Source organism: Emys orbicularis, chromosome 7, assembly GCF_028017835.1.
Source record: "Emys orbicularis isolate rEmyOrb1 chromosome 7, rEmyOrb1.hap1, whole genome shotgun sequence".
Classification (NCBI taxonomy): Eukaryota; Metazoa; Chordata; order Testudines; family Emydidae; genus Emys; species Emys orbicularis.
Genome location: NC_088689.1, coordinates 70,456,170 through 70,473,207, shown reverse-complemented (window position 1 = coordinate 70,473,207; position 17,038 = coordinate 70,456,170). Strand labels below are relative to the sequence as shown.

The following is a 17,038-nucleotide window of genomic DNA, read 5'->3' as shown; positions in this document are numbered from 1 at the left end:
ACCAGCACAAATTCTACCACTGGCCTTAGGCAAGGCACTGCACCTCGGTGCCTCAGTTTCCCCATCTGTAACACAGCACTTACACTACCCTGTCTTGCAGAGGAGCAGAACTCACTCCTGCCGATAATGACCCTTTGCACTTCCATGATGTCTTCAATGCAAGAATCTCAAGGCACTGTACAATGGATTTAGCTTCGATAGCCCCTGGAGAGGTAGGAAAGTATTCATCCCATTTTACAAGCAGGGAAACTGAGACACGAAGAGGCAACGGGATTCCTCCATGGCAACACTCTGGTAGAATCAGGAAAAGAACCCAGGAGTCCTGACATCGAGTTTCATGCCTAACAGGCAGTTCTACTTTGAGCAGTGACTGCAAAAATGGCTTTGTGGGGCTTCTTGTTTAGTTCCTTTCTATAGGACTTGACCAAATGTTGTCACTTTATTAGTAAAGGTGGGGGACTGGGAAAAAATAAGCTGAGTGGTAGGGCACCCCCCACTCCTGTAGCTTGCCCTAGCCTACCCCCAGGTTCCCATGAGCCAATGCGCACTGCACCCCCATGAAGCTGGGATCCACACTTCTTGGAATATACACACCTTGTACACCCCCCCGCCCAATCTTGCCCCAGTTTGTGCAGCAGAACCTCACTGGTTCTGCTGGAAAGTGACCACTGCATCTGCATAGTAAGCAGCAGGAGTTACCCCTGAGCAGAGTGCCTGGGCTGTTCCCCAGTCTGAAAAACCCTGCTTGGAATTTTCTGGGGGAAAAAACAAAACAAAAAAACCCCACTCCGTTGGGGAAAGAGAAATGGGAGGCGGGGGAGGGGGAACACAACGATGACACACACTTGTGTTTTATGAAGTGAAACAAGCTACATGCTCTGCAGTTCACCACGTGAGCAGACTGATTCCTCCAGCATAAAAAGCACATACTGTCCAAAATGAAGAGGTTGAAAAATTCTGTACATCAACCACCAGTAGATACTGATCAAGTCACTAAACCTTTACTGCTCGAGTCAGCGCTCATTAAAGTCAATGGAAACTGCCCCATGGACTTCAATGGGTGGTGGACAGTGCCTTAGTTATTTATGATTACCACTCTTTTGAATCTGTCCTTAGATACCAATACAATTTGACCAGCTTATTTGCCTGCTTAGCTACCAGTTTGCCATGAACACTGCAACTGATGACTGGGCAGGAACGCAGGTTTTAAAAACAGACAACAGGCAACTGCTCCATTTTCTGTGATTTTACTTCTCGCATTTCTCATGCAATGAGCTGTGATAACCTTCTTCATAACCATAGATTTGGGGTAGACAGCTGGATTTTCACAATAAATGTGAGGAGAGAAGGCCTGTGACACCTTGCAACTTCCTCAGAGAGGTTTAACGAACTCCCACACAGCAAACGGTTAGAAGAACTGCACCTCACTTTTTCTTCTCCGCATCGCAGAAATCAAGCTGCAACTGAACTGAAGGTGAAAGGTTCTATAGGCCATTGCCTGCCCTCCTCTGCAAGCCATCCAGTCCCTTCTTGTGCTGACAGACCATTTGAGGACACTAAGTTATGGATTATTAAGTAGTGATGGGAAAACTTAAAAAAAAAAAAGGCTACTTTTCACAGGTTAGGGAGAAACATTAGATAAATTCAGAAAAGCTTCAGAGAATAGTCCAAAGAAAGAGAAAAACACCCTTCTTGTAACATTTCACTATTTCTGCTTCCATTCCCAGCCCAATCCAGTAAGTTCCAAGATGTGGAGGGAGGGGAAATCTAGTTATTAAAAAGGAAAATTTAAGGCCAAGATTTCCAAAAGTGACTAGTTGGATGCTTTAATATCTGGAAGTCCAACTTGAGACACCTTAAAAGGGTCAGAGAAAGCAGGTGCTTAGCACTTCCTGAAAATCAGGGCTGTTTAGTGGTGACAAAAATGGTGGCACCCAAAATCACTAGTCAGTTGTGAAAATGCCAGCCATAGATGTTTGAACCTCCGAAAAGGTTCGATTCAGGTACAGTTGTAGTTTGGGATGAAAGTTCAGCTCAGTTTTTAAGTGACTCTAAACAAGTTATTTTACTATATTTGTAGAGATGGGCCTGATCTACAAGAAATTGAACTGACAGGGCAAATTCTTCCCTGGCTTTCACTCTGTGCAACCCTATTCGCTTCAAAGGTATCGGTCAGGGCAGAATCTGGCTTTGTGTGTTGATAAATTGCTCCATGCCATGGCCCCACAGGACTGAGCAGAGGGCTTTGCAATGGGAGCTGCACCTGATCCTTCTCTCATCAGTGAGAGGGTCAGTTTGATGCAGGGCCCAAAGCCGGTCGACAGAGAAAATGGGGTTAGAAAGATGGCGTCCACGGACCGATCACGGTGCAGATATTTGCCAGATAAAACTTCTATTTTTACTGCTGCAGACTTTGCAGAAGCACTCGTCATTCTGTCACAAGCTGGCATCCACTGACACTGAGACCAACCGCTGCTGAAAGCACCACCACCACCACAGGAAAGTGTGAAAGCCACCTTCCTGAATGCTAAGAGCGCTAGGCAGAAATGGTCTAATAGCACTGGGCATGCGTGATGGCTGGGATCGCCCATGAGAGCCAGTTAGCTCCAGTACTCTTTCACTTACCAGTGCAGTGTGTTTTATTATTGGCTCAACCCTCTGGAGTGACACTAATGTAAACTACCAATCCTACAGGAGACTGCTTCACAAGGACTGGTTTCAGGAATCTCCAAGGTGCAAAACAGACTAAGGCTAACATGGGAGCCTCCAGGTTGGGCTAGGAGAACCAGGGTTCAGCAAAGTCACTCAAATCTTTGCCCCAAACACTAAACCGAATCCCCTTTTTATATGTCCAAAACTATTTACTAGCTTATTAATTCCATGAGTGCTGGGTTCCATGTGGAAGTGGAGAGGCCAAAAATACTACCAGGAGAGCTCAGACTGAACTCACATGATTGTTTAAAAGGTTTCAAAGTGTTCCCCCAATTTTTCATTCTCATGCACCTGGGCACTGCCCTGCACTGGCTGAGACCAGAACCAAAGTGTCAAAATACCCTGAGAAAGGCTGTGCTCCTGCCATTGTCCCATTTACAGCCCTACAGCCACGCCAGGGCACCTGGAGGTTTTACCATTGTTCAAGGACACTGTTAAAAACCTGTCTGCATTATAGCAGCCACACTGGGGTTGTACCAGAGCTGAGGGGCCTGGATCAGTGTTGGAAGAGAAGCTGTTACACAGAGAGCCTGTGGCGAAAGGGACTGACCTGGGGAGCTCTGGGCAATTGGATAACAAACACAAAGTTTAGAACACCTCCCGAGGCTGGTTTGCTGCAGTTGGCGAGGGCAGATGCATTGAGCAGTACTAAATGTTTTATATAACGATACCCATCTCTGTTCAAAACCGAACAGCCCAAAGGATCAATAGAGACATTTTTAGTGGGGTACATTTTAAATGAAGAAAGCTTCACTCAAAAGTTTTTGGCCAAAAAATTTCAGTTCCCATGGGAAATTTCAAACTGCTTCAAAACCAACTTTTTGAAACAAAACAAAAGTTTTCATTTCAATATAACAGATTTTTCAAGCAAATTTTTGTTAGTTGTATTTTGAATTGACCTTTTGACTTAAAATGTCAATTTTTTCAGTCTGAAACAAATTAAATGAAAAGACATTTTGACTTTTTAAGTCAAAACATCCAATTCAAAACTAAGATTTTCATTTCGTTCAGAAAAATTGAAAAACTGACAGCTGAAGTCAAAATGAACATTTGTTTTTGGGAGTATTGATTCAAAACCAACTTTGGTTTCAAAATTCCCCAGGGGAAACCTGACATTTTTCATCAGAATCAACATTTTCCCCAGGAAAAACTTCAGTTTCAATGAAACTGCATTTTTCAGCAAGAAAACCTTCCACACAAAGTTCAGCCAGCTCGATGGGCCAGTGCAGGGTTCCATGTTAAACTGTGCTACCCGCTCCACTGGGCACGTAATGACTGAGGAAATCCCGTCTGTGCTGCGTGTTCCCGTTCCTTCAAGGAAACAACCCACACGGAGACTCCAAATCTTCTTGACAGCTCAGAAGTTGTGACAAGTGCATTTTCTATAGTGGCTTAAAGAGACACCGCCAAGGCATGGGCAGTGCTCTATGCCAGACAGAATAATACAATACAATTCTGTCTAGCATCATTCACACAAAAGCAACTCAGATGCTGCTTCCCAGACAACTGCAGCCAGGACAGAGAAATACAGGCGAACTGTGTCGGTTATAAACTAAATGAGGATATAAAATGATGTTTGCCAAACTTGGCATTGAGTCTGCTCTTGTGTAACAGGCTTCGGGAATCCAAATCTCTCTCCCCAGTCTGTGCAGGTTAAACCCAGTCCACATTACCACCAAACTAAACCAGCTAAAGTGCTGCTGCTTTTTATAGGCAGCAGAGCGGCTGTGCTTGTGTCATAGCGTAAGAAATCTGTGTGCTGAATACAGAATCCAGGTCTGGCAGCTGCACCACATGCTTTGCAAATGGTGGCCACACCTGTACATCCTCAGCAGGGATTGAATCCGGGACCATCAGCATCACTACACAGATCTTTGCCACTTGAGCTAGAGCGTAACTAACTGTGTAACTCACTGTAAGTAGCAGGTTTGTATTATAGGCCACTAGGAGCAGCCAATAGAGGGAGATATGGGCCGGTACTATGGACCACACATACATGTCAGAGGTGATCGAACCCAAGACTGTTGACTCCACAGGCATCTGTTCTTCTTTGGCTGACACTAGAATCAGGCTTATAAAATCCCCACTTCGAAAGTGACAGTCACACAGACGACAGCAGCTCTGACATGCCGTCCGGTAGAGAGCTCAGATATCACAGTGACAGGAGCAGGACTCTTGGATCAGATCTATCCCTTTGTCAATCACCCTGCCCCTCCTAATGAGTCCATGGGAGAAATGACCCTCCCGAATCTCCACCACCGCCAGAGAGCTGGAGGGCTCCTTCAGTCCCTTCCATTGCTTGGAATAAGATAGAGAAGAAGCTGAAGAAAAGACCCTCAAATGAAAGGTGCTGTAGAGGTGCTAAGTGTTATTTCCCCTCATACCCACATGGGAGAATATAATTTGCCCTTTTCTGACTCCTTTCCTCTGAAAAACTCAAAGCCCTTTACAAACGACAGTTCGAAAAACCTCCCCATGCCCCTGTGAGGTAGGAATTATTATCCCCAAGGAAGAGATGAGACACTGAGGCAAAGGGACTAGTCCTAAATCACAGGAGCAGAGCCGGAAATAAAACCCAGCTCTCCTGACTCACAGTTGTTACTGCAACACCTAGAGGACAGCCCTGCTAAGGAAGAAACAGCCATAGCCCAAGAGTACATAAAACGTACACGATGGACACAGAACCACAGGATTTCAAGACTAACCTGCGAAAGACGCCGGCTCCAAGCTGGAGCTTACAATGTTAAGGCCTGATTCAAAGCCCGTCAGAGTCACGGGGAAGGTTCCCACGGACTTCAGTGGGCTTTGGCTCAGGCCCTGGAGGAGAAAATGGAGAGGCTGTTGTTCGTTGAGTCGCGAGGCTCCAGGAATGGCACTGAGGGTAAAAGAAGGAAGGATAGAAGGAGCACTAACCTCTCCCTTGTCCTTGGAGAGCAGCTGTCCACATGACAGGAAGTCTTCATATTTGGCAAAGGGGATGACGGGCTCTGGCAGCTCTCGGAGATAAAGCTTCAGGAGGGACGCCACAGTGTGAACATCCGTGTTGCTGCAACAGGAGGAAAGAGGGGTGAATTTTAGAAACCTGCAAGCTGACTGCCCCATAAGCCCTATGCACCTTCTCTGGGAGGGGCACAGGAAGGCAGCTAACAGGCCCTTCTTATGATGTATGAAAGGGCAGGGCCTGAGGAGTGGAGGAGGAGGACACTCCGGCCACATGTCCAACCAACATGGGCTAGTCTACCTGAGGGAGTCACAGAACCCTCGGGCAGGGAGCCCACGCATACTTTCACCATGGGCCTGCCCCATAATTCATGCCCTCACTCCTCACCACACAGTGTGACAGAGACAAAGCACTAGATCAGAGAGGAAAGTGCCTCCATTGCTCAGCTGCTTACAGGTGCTTCCTGTTGGTGATAGGGAAAATCTTCGGATCTGTCAGGGAGAGAGGGTGAAGCCAGGTGAGCAGGGGAAGCAGGATGGTGGGGGGTGGACACTCTTGTGAAGTGGGGAGAGCAGAGAAGGGTGCTGCCCAGATGAGCATGCCGTTGTGACTGCTGTGCTGAAAATAAAGCTTTGTACCTTCTAAAAAACAAACTGATCCAGCGTTTGGCACGACAGTGTAACCTTTGCCGCTTCTGATAGCTGTCGCTCTCCCCAGCCAGTGCCCATCGCTGTGACTGTCGGAGCAGAGTACAGCCATTCTGAGCTGTGTCTGCCCTGCGGGCTGTACAGCAGGTGACACTCCTGCTTGGGTTCGCCCCTTTGGCTTTGGGGCCCTCTGCCTCCCAAGCCATGCCATTTGGCACTTGCTGTTTCATACTCTACACCGGAGCAATAGCCCAGTGTCTCTCTGCTCCACTCACACAGCTCCTATCACTCCGCTCAGGGTTCTGCTTTCTGGGTCATCCAGACAAGCTGACCATGCTGGGGACAAATTGCTAAAGGAGAACAAAAGAATAGCACAAGCATGTAGGGAAAAAATCAGAAAGGCTAAGGCAAGAAATGAGTTATACCTAGCAAGCGACATGAAAGGGAATGAGAAGAGGTTTTTTAAATACATTAGGAGTAAGAGGAAGATGAAGAAAAGTGTAGGTCCTCTATTTAGCAGGGAAAGAGCTAATAACTGAGGACATCAAGAAGGTAGAAGTGTTTAATACTTCCACCTTTTGCTCATCTCCTAGATAGAGGCGTGGCCAGGCAGCTCTGCGCACTGCCTCCAACCAGAGCACTGGCTTCGCAGCTCCCATTGGCTGGGAGCCGCGGCCAATAGGAGCTGCAGGAGTGGTGCCTGCAGGCTGAGGCAGCACGTAGAGCTGCCTGGCCACAGCCTCTGCCTAGGAGCTGAGCAAGGGGGATTTCGCTGCTTCCGGGGAGCCCCCCAGGTAAGCGCTGCCCAGAGCCCGCCTCACCCCGGCCTGTGCCCCAATCCCCTGCCACCTCCCACACCCAACTCTGCTGGCAGTGGCCCGAGACTGCCCCAGCAGCGACCGGTACAACTGGCGCAGGAGCTGCCTGAGCTGCCCCTGAGCCAGGCGCACCGGCCACTGCAGAAGTCACGGAGGTCACAGAAAGTCACAAAAACTGTTACTTCCGTGACAAACTCGCAGCCATAGCCATGCTCAATTGTTCTCCATGTCCACTGAAGGTAGAAGTAGTAATGGGCTAAATCTGCAGCGAGGGAGATTTAGGCTGGATATTGGGAAAAACTTTCTAACTATAAAGGATAGTTAAGCACTGGAATAGGCTTCCAAGGGAGATTGTGGAATCCCACCCCCCATCACTGGAGGTTTTTAACCGGTTAGACAAACACCTGTCAGAGATGGTCTAGGTTTACTTGGTCTCACCTCATTGTAAGGGGCTGGATTTGATGACCTCTTGAGGGACCTCCCAGACCTACATTTCTATGGTTTTATAATGTTTTTGTATTATTCTTGATCCCCTTCCTTGTGCATCCTAACATCCTGTTTCCTTTTTTAGCTGTAGCTGCACATTAAGCAGAGGTCTTCATTGAGCTGTCAACAATGACACCCAGGTCCCTTTCTTGAGTGGATAGAGCTAATTAAAACCTGTAACGTTTGAGTAATTTCTATTATTCCCTCCCATATGCCTTATTTTGCATTTATCAACATTGAATTTTATTTGCCATTGTGTTGCCCATTCCCCTAGCTTGTTGAGGTTGCTTTGACGTTTCTCACCAATCCTCTCTGGTCCTGCCTCAACTAAATAAGTGTGTGTCCTCTGCAAATTTTCCTACCCTGCTGCTCACCCCCCTTTAGTAATCAATTAGCTGAAATAAATCAAGTAAAGAACACAGACCCTAGTTTGGAACCGTAGTGCCCCCTGCTGTTAACCTTTTACCATGATGAAAATTGACCATTACGCCTACTCTTTTCCTTCTGACTCCTAGCCAGGTTTTGATCCATGGCAACACTTTGCCTCTCACCCCTGACTACTCTAGTGGTACTACAGTGGCCCCTTGTGTGAGACTTTTTGGAAGTCTAAATACATTACAGCAAGTGGCTCTCCTTTTTTGGCTCCCCTACTCGGACATGTTCAAAGCCTTCTAAGAAAGGTACACCCAGTGACAATGGAGAACTAGAGGGGTAGTGCGGAGCACCTCAAATCCTTGTCTTTGCGATAACACCCCATTCTATTTTGGTTGGTTGCTTTTTCGTCAGGTTTTGTAACATTAACAACTCCATCCAACCTCTCAGTTTTTGCTCTTTCATGCAAAACACACAGCTGTGGATCTCAGGGGTTACTGAAAAGCCACGGTTTCCATGCAGCAGATTAGCATCAACCCTCTGGCTCTATCACCCGTGCATTTCAAGCCGTTCTAATAACTATCCTGTGAGGTACCGTAGCTTATCACAAGCAGGGCTGGATTAACTATCCTGTGAGGTACCGTAGCTTATCACAAGCAGGGCTGGATTAACTATCCTGTGAGGTACCGTAGCTTATCACAAGCAGGGCTGGATTAAATTTGATCGGAGTCTGCAGATGTTATCCTTTTGGGTGGCCCTCGGTGCATATTCAGTTCCTTCCCTTTACTGTTTTACCACCACCCTGCCTGATGCCAAACACTCTATTGTTAAAGTACCTTGATTATTTCAGTTCCAGGTTTAAAATGTGATAGACCAATTGTAAAGCTGCACAAAAGCTGAAGCAAACAAAACCATTTTAATTTCAACACATAACTGGTAGTAATAAATATAGTAATGCCATAGCGTTAATTAACTAATAACCTACAGCAGTGGTATTCAAGGACATTTTCTGGTGGGCTGGATAAAGCAATGTCCAAATCTTGGCAGGCCAAATGGCTCTTCAGGTGTTTGCTCTCTAGTGAGTCTGCCATTAGCCAGGGATCGAAATGTTTCAAGAGTTGTGTGCCGGGTTGTATTTATTATTCTCAAAATAAAAGGTTAATTGTGCCAGCATACAATATTCCAGTGAAATCTTGCAAACAAATAATTATACAAATACACTGCAATGAGATTCAAACAGCATGCTATTAATTCTATTAAAACTAATTAAAATTAGAAGTTAAACTCACAAGAAATAAACTGACATCTAATTTCCCTTTCTTATTGACCGAAATGTTGACACTCACTCGTACAGTCCCTTTTTTGGAAAAGTACTGAGCAGCACACAATCAAGTTATCTAAAGAAAGCATGTCAGTTACGGATCACTTTGTGTTGCGCAAGTATCTAAATACCATATATACTCATTCATAAGCCGAATATTTTTGGTAAAAAAGTGATGCATCAAAGAGTGGGGGTTGGCTGATAAACGGGTCTACACCAAAATTTGATGATTTTAAACTCTATGGAATCATTGAATATCTAATACATTGTATTTTGTTTACCTGGAGCATCTGCAGGCATGGAGCCCCTCAGCTCCCCTGTGGCTACGGTTCACCATTCCCACACCACTTCCTGCAGCTCCCATTGGCTGGGAACGGCAAACCACGGACACTGGGAGCTGAGGGGCTCTGTGCCTGTGAACGCTCCAGGTAAACAAAACGTCCAGGCCCGCTAGCGGCTTACCCTGACGGGCCAGGAGCCAAAGTTTGCCAACCCCTGAAATATAGGGTCGGCTTATGAAAGGGACATACAGTTTTTGCTATTTCTACCTAACCATCTTGGGGGGTCGGCTTATAAACGAACAGGCTAATGAATGAGTATATACGGTAAGTGCCTGATTAAAAGTGTACCACTGGAAGTCAAAATGCACCAACACAATTTAGCGCCAATGCGTTTAAATGTAAACGACATGTTTCTAAATTAAAGACATGGGATGAGGGTAAACACAGGGAAAACAAATTGAAGTTCCCAGTTTCATCCCCCAGTTTCCATCAGTTCTGCCTCTATCTCCCACCCCGCTATCTGCCCAACCCACCATCAGCTGTGCCCCCCTCATAATTCCCCTTCTGCTCCCACCGGGATTCTTCAAACCCCTCCAGGCTGCAGCAGGGCCCTCTCCTCCTTCCAGACAGAGGGGAGCTCCAGGTGTTTTTCATACCCCTCCTCCTTCCCAGGCCAGGTGTTACAGGGAGTTTGGGGCAGGAGCAGGGGGGCATCCTTGCTCCTAGTAGGGTGACCAGACGTCCCGATTTTATCGGGACTGTCCCGATATTTCCTTGTTTGGCCCGCGTCCCGACCAATGTTAGGTCGGGACACTGGACAAACATGCAAATGCTCCGGAGCCCGGAAGTGCTCGCGCCCCCCCCGCCCCGACTCCGCCCCCTCCTTCCCCCATTGGCTCCCTCCCCGAATCCCCGCCTCTTCCCCAGGCTCACCATTCCTCCTCCCTCCAGCGCTTGTGGAGGGAGGCCCCCGGAGACGCAGGGGGAGCATGGGGCCGGGGTGAGTGAGAGTCCAGCCTGGCCCCGAGCGCAGGCAGGACTCAGTCGGGCGGTAGGGAGAGTAGGGGGGCGGCCCGCGGGGCCAGACGGCAGCTGTTCTCCCCCCCCCGGGCAGCGGGACTCGGGAGCAGCCGCTGCTGCAGCTCCCACTGCCGCGGGGGGAGGAAGCGGCCAATGGCCAAGCTCGGCGGCTGCGGCTCTGGCGCCCGGGCCCGAACCCCCCGAGCCCGGGCCTGCTGCGGGGACCCAGCAGCGCGCACGCTGTGCCCAGCCCATGGCCAGTCGCGTCTGGGCTGGCTGGCTGCCCAGCTGGTGCAATCCCGCGGCGGCCCCGGAGTGGGGGCAGCTGCAGCAGGCCCCAGCCCCCCCGTCCTGCTCGGGTCCCGCAGGGGAACGAACGGGGCTGGGCTGCCGATGCCTCCGCCCCGGGGCCGCCGCGGGATTGCACCAGCTGGGCAGCCAGCCCAGACGCGACTGGCCAGGGGCTGGGCGCAGCGTGCGCGCTGCTGGGTCCCCGCAGCAGGCCTGGGTTCGGGCCCGGGCGCCAGAGCCGCAGCCGCCGAGCGCCATGGCCGCTTCCTCCCCCCGTGGCAGTGGGAGCTGCAGCAGCAGCTGCTCCCGAGTCCCGCTGCCCAGGGGGGGAGAACAGCCGCCGCCTGGCCCCGCGGGCCGCCCCCCTCCTCTCCCTACCGCCCGACTGAGTCCTGCCTGCTCGGGGCCAGGCCAGACTCTCACTCACCCCGGCCCCGCGCTTCCCCTGTGTCTCCCGGGCCTGCCTCCAGTGCTTGTGGAGGAACGGGGGGGTGTTGTGTTTTTTTTTTTGCCCTGCCCCCTCCCGCCACGCATCCCGATATTTGACTTGGGTGATCTGGTCACCCTAGCTCCTAGGAGGGGAGGGCAGAAGAGGGCCCAGAGCCATCATGAGTTGCCAGGCTCCTTCTGCTCCCTCTCCTCCCGTCCCCTTCTGTGAGGAGGCATAGCTCCTCTGTTCCTCCCCACTCCACATGTAACAGTTTGAGGGTGCTGTGTGCAAACAAGGCCTCTTAACAAGGTTTGGGAGTGGCATAAAGGGGATTTCTTTCACCCCTGTGCAACCCCAAAAGCAAGTGACTGAATCTCACTCTCAGCTGCAGAAAAACATTCACCTCTGGGCGAGATCATGCCAGGACGCTCTCAGACAAGGCCGGAAAAGGCCGGGAGGAACGGAAGCTGAAACTCAGCCTTAGCTCTACTGTGCGATGCTCTTGCCCGTGCACTGCCCACAGCCTTCGCTACACAGGGTTCCCTCCCCTTGCCCATGTGCTCCTCTCTGCCTTAGCTTTACTGTGCACTACCCCCCGTCTTCGCCACACTGTCCGCTCCGCTCCCCTCCCCCTTAGCAATGCTGGGCACTCCCCTGGCCCATGTGCACCCCTCCACTGAAGCTCAGGCGCATAGACTTTAAGACCAGAAGGGACCATCATGATGAGCTAGTCTGACCTCCTGTGCATCGCACAGAACCTCGCCCACCCACCCCTGCAATAGAGCCCTAACCTCTGGCTGAGTTATGGAAGGCCTCAAATCATGGTTTGAAGACTTCAAGTTACAGAGAATCCGTCATTTACACTAGTTTAAATCTGCATGTGACCAGTGCCCCATGCTGCAGAGGAAGGCAAACCCCTCCCCAGGGTCTCTGCCAATGTGACCCGGGGGGAAATTCCTTCCTGACCCCAGATATGGTTATCAGTTAGACCCTGAGCATGTGGGCAAGACCCACCAGCCAGACACCTGGGAAAGAATTCTCTGTAGTAACTCAGAGCCCTCCTCATCCAGTGTCTCATTGCCGGCGATTGGAGATATTTGCTGCTAGCAGTCGCAGATCGGCCACGTGCCATTGTAGGCAATCCCATCATATCATCCCCTCCATAAATTTATCAAGCTCCGTCTTCATGCCAGTTAGATTTTTTGCCTCCACTGCTCCCCTTGGAAGGCTGTTCCAGAACTTCACTCCTCTGATGGCTAGAAACCTTCGTCTAATTTCAAGCCTAAACTTTTTGATGGCCAGTTTATAGCCATTTGTTCTTGGGTCCTGTGATGGGTTGGATCACAGAAACCCCCTTGGGAGCTGCCACCTAATGTGCAAAGACTACCCCTGCTCCTGTTTTCCCTGCCAGCTCAGGACTCCAGCACCCTGTCTTGCTGAGCCAGACACTCCAATCTGCTGCAACACAGACCCAGGGTCTGAATCACTTGTCCCAAAGCTGCAAGTTTACCTGAAAACAGCTCACAGTAGTGTGCTTGTCTTTAGCACTCAGATGCCCAACTCCCAATGGGGTCTAAACCCAGATAAATCCGTTTTACCCTGCATAAAGCTTATGCAGGGCAAACTCATAAATTGTTCGCCCTCTATAACACTGATAGAGAGATATGCACAGTTGTTTGCTCCCTCAGGTATTAATACATACTCTGAGTAAATTACTAAATAAAAAGTGATTTTATTAAATACAGACAGTAGGATTTAAGTGGTTTCAAGTAGTAACAGACAGAACAAAGTAAGTCACCAAACAAAATAAAATAAAATGCGCAAATCTATGTCTAATCAAACTAAATACAGATAATTTCCTCACCAGTTCCAGAGCACTCCCTTTTACAGGCTAATCTCCTTTTAGCCTGGGTCCAGCAATCACTCACACCCCCTGTAGTTACTGTCCTTTGTTTCAGTCTCCTTCAAGTATCCTGGGAGGGGTGGAGAGGCTCCTTCTTTAGCCAGCTGAAGACAAAATGGAGGGGTCTCCCACGGGTTTAAATAGACTCTTGTGGGTGGGGACCCCTCTTCCCTCCTATGCAAAGTCCAGCTCCAAGATGGAGTTTTGGAGTCACCTGGGCAAGTCACATGCCCCTGCATGACTCAGTCTTTACAGGCCGATGCCATTGTCCACATGGTATCTTGCATGTCTCCAGGAAGACTTCTTATGTGGATTGGAGCATTCCAAGATGCACTGTTCTCCAAGTGTTTCCTGATCAGGTACTTAACCTGGCAAATTGGGAGATGTCCAGTTAATCTCCATGCCTAATTACAACATTGAGAAGGAGGGTGAAGAGACAAGAACAGACATAGCCGGGGGGAAGAGATTGGACATAAGGAAGACGGGGGGGATGGATACTAGACTAATAGGTCATACTGGCTGTACGGTGTCCGTACCAAATCGGATAACAAATGGGAGGGAGGCTAAACGGCATAAATTAAGATGTTTATACACCAATGCGAGAAGCCTAGGTAACAAAATGGAGGAATTGGAGCTCCTGGTCCGAGAAATGAGACCGGATATCGTAGGAATAACCGAAACGTGGTGGAACGGTAGTCATGACTGGAGTACAGGTATGGAAGGGTATGTGCTGTTTAGGAACGACCGGAACAAAGGTAAAGGTGGGGGAGTAGCATTGTATGTCAATAATGAGGTAAACTGTAAAGAAATAATAAGTGATGGAATGGATAAGACGGAGTCTGTCTGGGCAATACTCACATTGGGTAAAAAACGACTAGAGCCTCCCCTGGGATAGTGCTTGGGGTGTGCTATAGACCACCAGGATCTAGCCTGGATATGGACAGGGAACTCTTTAATGTTTTTAGGGAAGTAAATACTAATAGGAACTGTGTAATCATGGGAGACTAACTTCCCGGATATAGATTGGGGAACAAATGCTAGTAACAATAATAGGGCTCAGATTTTCCTAGACGTGCTAGCTGATGAATTCCTTCATCAAGTAGTTGCTGAACCGACGAGGGGGGGATACCATTTTAGATTTGGTTTTGGTGAGTAGTGAGGACCTCGTTGAGGAAATGGTTGTAGGGGACAACCTTGGCTCGAGTGATCATGAGCTAATTCGCTTTAAACTAAATGGAAGGATTAACAAAATTAAATCGGAGACTAAGGTTTACGATTTCAAAAGGGCTAACTTTAATAAATTAAGGCGACTAGTTAGGGAAGTAGATTGGACTAACATATTTATGGATCTAAAGGCGGAAGGCGCCTGGGATTATTTCAAGTTGAAGTTGCAGGAGCTGTCGGAGGCCTGTATCCCGAGAAAGGGAAAACGGATCGTAGGCAGGAGATTTAGACCGAGCTGGATGAACGAGCGTCTCAGAGGGGTGATTAAGAAAAAGCAGAAAGCGTACAAAGAGTGGAAGAGGGGAGGGATCGGCAAAGAAACCTACCTTACTGAGGTCAGAGCATGTAGAGATGGAGTGAGAAAGGCCAAAAGCCGTGTAGAGTTGGACCTTGCGAGGGGAATTAAAACCAATAGTAAGAGGTTTTACAGTCATATAAATAGGAAGAAAACAAAGAAAGAAGAAGTGGGACCGCTGAAGACTGTAGATGGAGTGGAGATTAAGGATAATCTAGGCATGGCACAATGTTTAAACGAATATTTTGCATCAGTCTTTAATGAGGCTAATGAAGGGTTTAGGAATAGAGGCAGCGTGACAGAGGGGAATAAAGGAGGGGGGGTTGACATTACAGTACCCGAGGTAGAAGCCAAACTCAAACAGCTTAACGGTACTAAATCGGGCGGACCGGATGATCTTCATCCGAGAATATTAAAGGAACTGGCGAGAGAAATTGCAAGCCCGTTAGCGATAATTTTTAATCAATCTGTAAACTCGGGGGTGGTACCGTTGGACTGGAGAATAGCTAATGTGGTTCCTATTTTCAAGAAGGTGAAAAAAAGTGACCCGGGTAACTACAGGCCTGTTAGTTTAACATCTGTAATAGGCAAGGTCTTGGAAAAAAATTTGAAGGAGAAAGTGGTTAAGGACCTTGAGGTCAATGGCAATTGGGACAAATTACAACATGGTTTTACGAAAGGCAGATCGTGCCAAACCAACCTGATCTCCTTCTTTGAGAAAGTAACAGATTTTTTAGATAAAGGAAATGCGGTGGATCTAATATACCTCGATTTCAGTAAAGCGTTTGATACGGTACCGCATGAGGAATTATTGGTTAAATTGGAAAAGATGGGGATCGATATGAAAATCCAGGGGTGGATAAAGAACTGGTTAAAGGGGAGACTGCAGCGGGTCGTACTGAAAGGTGAACTGTCAGGTTGGAGGGAGGTGACCAGTGGAGTTCCTCAAGGTTCGGTTTTGGGTCCGATTTTATTTAATCTATTTATTACTGACCTCGGAACCGAATGTAGAAGTGGGCTGATAAAGTTTGCGGATGACACAAAGTTGGGAGGTATTGCCAATTCGGAGAAGGATCGGGATATCCTGCAGAGAGACTTGGATGACCTGGTAAACTGGAGTAACAGTAATAGGATGAAATTTAATAGTGAGAAGTGTAAGGTGATGCATTTAGGGATGACTAACAAGAATTTTAGTTATAAGCTAGGGACGCATCGGTTGGAAGTAACGGAGGAGGAGAAGGACCTCGGAGTCCTGGTTGATCGCAGGATGACTATGAGTCGGCAATGCGACGTGGCCGTGAAAAAAGCTAATGCGGTCTTGGGATGCATTAGGCGAGGTATTTCTAGTAGGGATAAGGAGGTGCTGCTTCCGTTATACAAGGCGCTGGTGAGACCTCATTTGGAGTACTATGTGCAGTTCTGGTCTCCCATGTTTAAGAAGGATGAACTCAAACTGGAACGGGTACAGAGAAGGGCTACTAGGATGATCCGAGGAATGGAAAACCTGTCGTATGAAAGGAGACTCGAGGAGCTCGGTTTGTTTACCCTAACCAAAAGGAGGCTGAGGGGGGATATGATTGCTCTCTTTAAATATATCAGAGGCATAAATACCAGGGAGGGAGAGGAATTATTTCAGCTTAGTACTAATGTGGACACGAGAACAAATGGATATAAACTGGCCGTCGGGAAGTTTAGGCTTGAAATTAGACGACGGTTTCTAACCGTCAGAGGGGTGAAGTTCTGGAATAGCCTTCCGAGGGAAACGGTGGGGGCGAAAGACCTCTCTGGCTTTAAGATTAAGCTTGATAAGTTTATGGAGGGGATGGTTTGATGGGATAATGTGATTTTAGTCAATAAGTCAATAACGTGCCATCGCTGGTAATTAGTATCAATGGTCAATGTGGGTCTGGCTGGAGAATCTTGCCCGCATGCTCGGGGTTCTGCTGATCGCCATATTTGGGGTCGGGAAGGAATTTTCCTCCAGGGTAGATTGGCAGAGGCCCTGGAGGTTTTTCGCCTTCCTCCGCAGCATGGGGCAGGGGTCGCTTGCTAGAGGATTCTCTGCGACTTAAAGTCTTTAAATCATGATTTGGGGACTTCAACAGCTGAGTCATGGGAGAGAATTATTCGAGGAGTGGGTGGGTCAGATTTTGTGGCCTGCATCATGCGGGAGGTCAGACTAGATGATCATAATGGTCCCTTCTGACCTTAAAGTCTATGAGTCTATGAATTCCTTCCTAAAGAAGCTGACCAAATGCCTCCCAAAGCTTACTTAGAAACCAAGCAAGCATACGGCC

The 17,038-nt window shown here is 48.4% G+C and overlaps 1 protein-coding gene across 1 annotated transcript in view; it reads right to left on the bottom strand.

Annotated features, from left to right (window-relative positions):
- The window catches only part of ARHGAP22 (Rho GTPase activating protein 22), a 231,944-nt gene that overhangs the window by 16,500 nt on the left and 198,406 nt on the right, over positions 1-17,038 (bottom strand). The window contains exon 5 of the mRNA XM_065407857.1: positions 5,626-5,758. Within this exon, the coding sequence (XP_065263929.1) occupies positions 5,626-5,758 (133 nt within the window). The remainder of the gene's footprint in view (positions 1-5,625; positions 5,759-17,038) is intronic.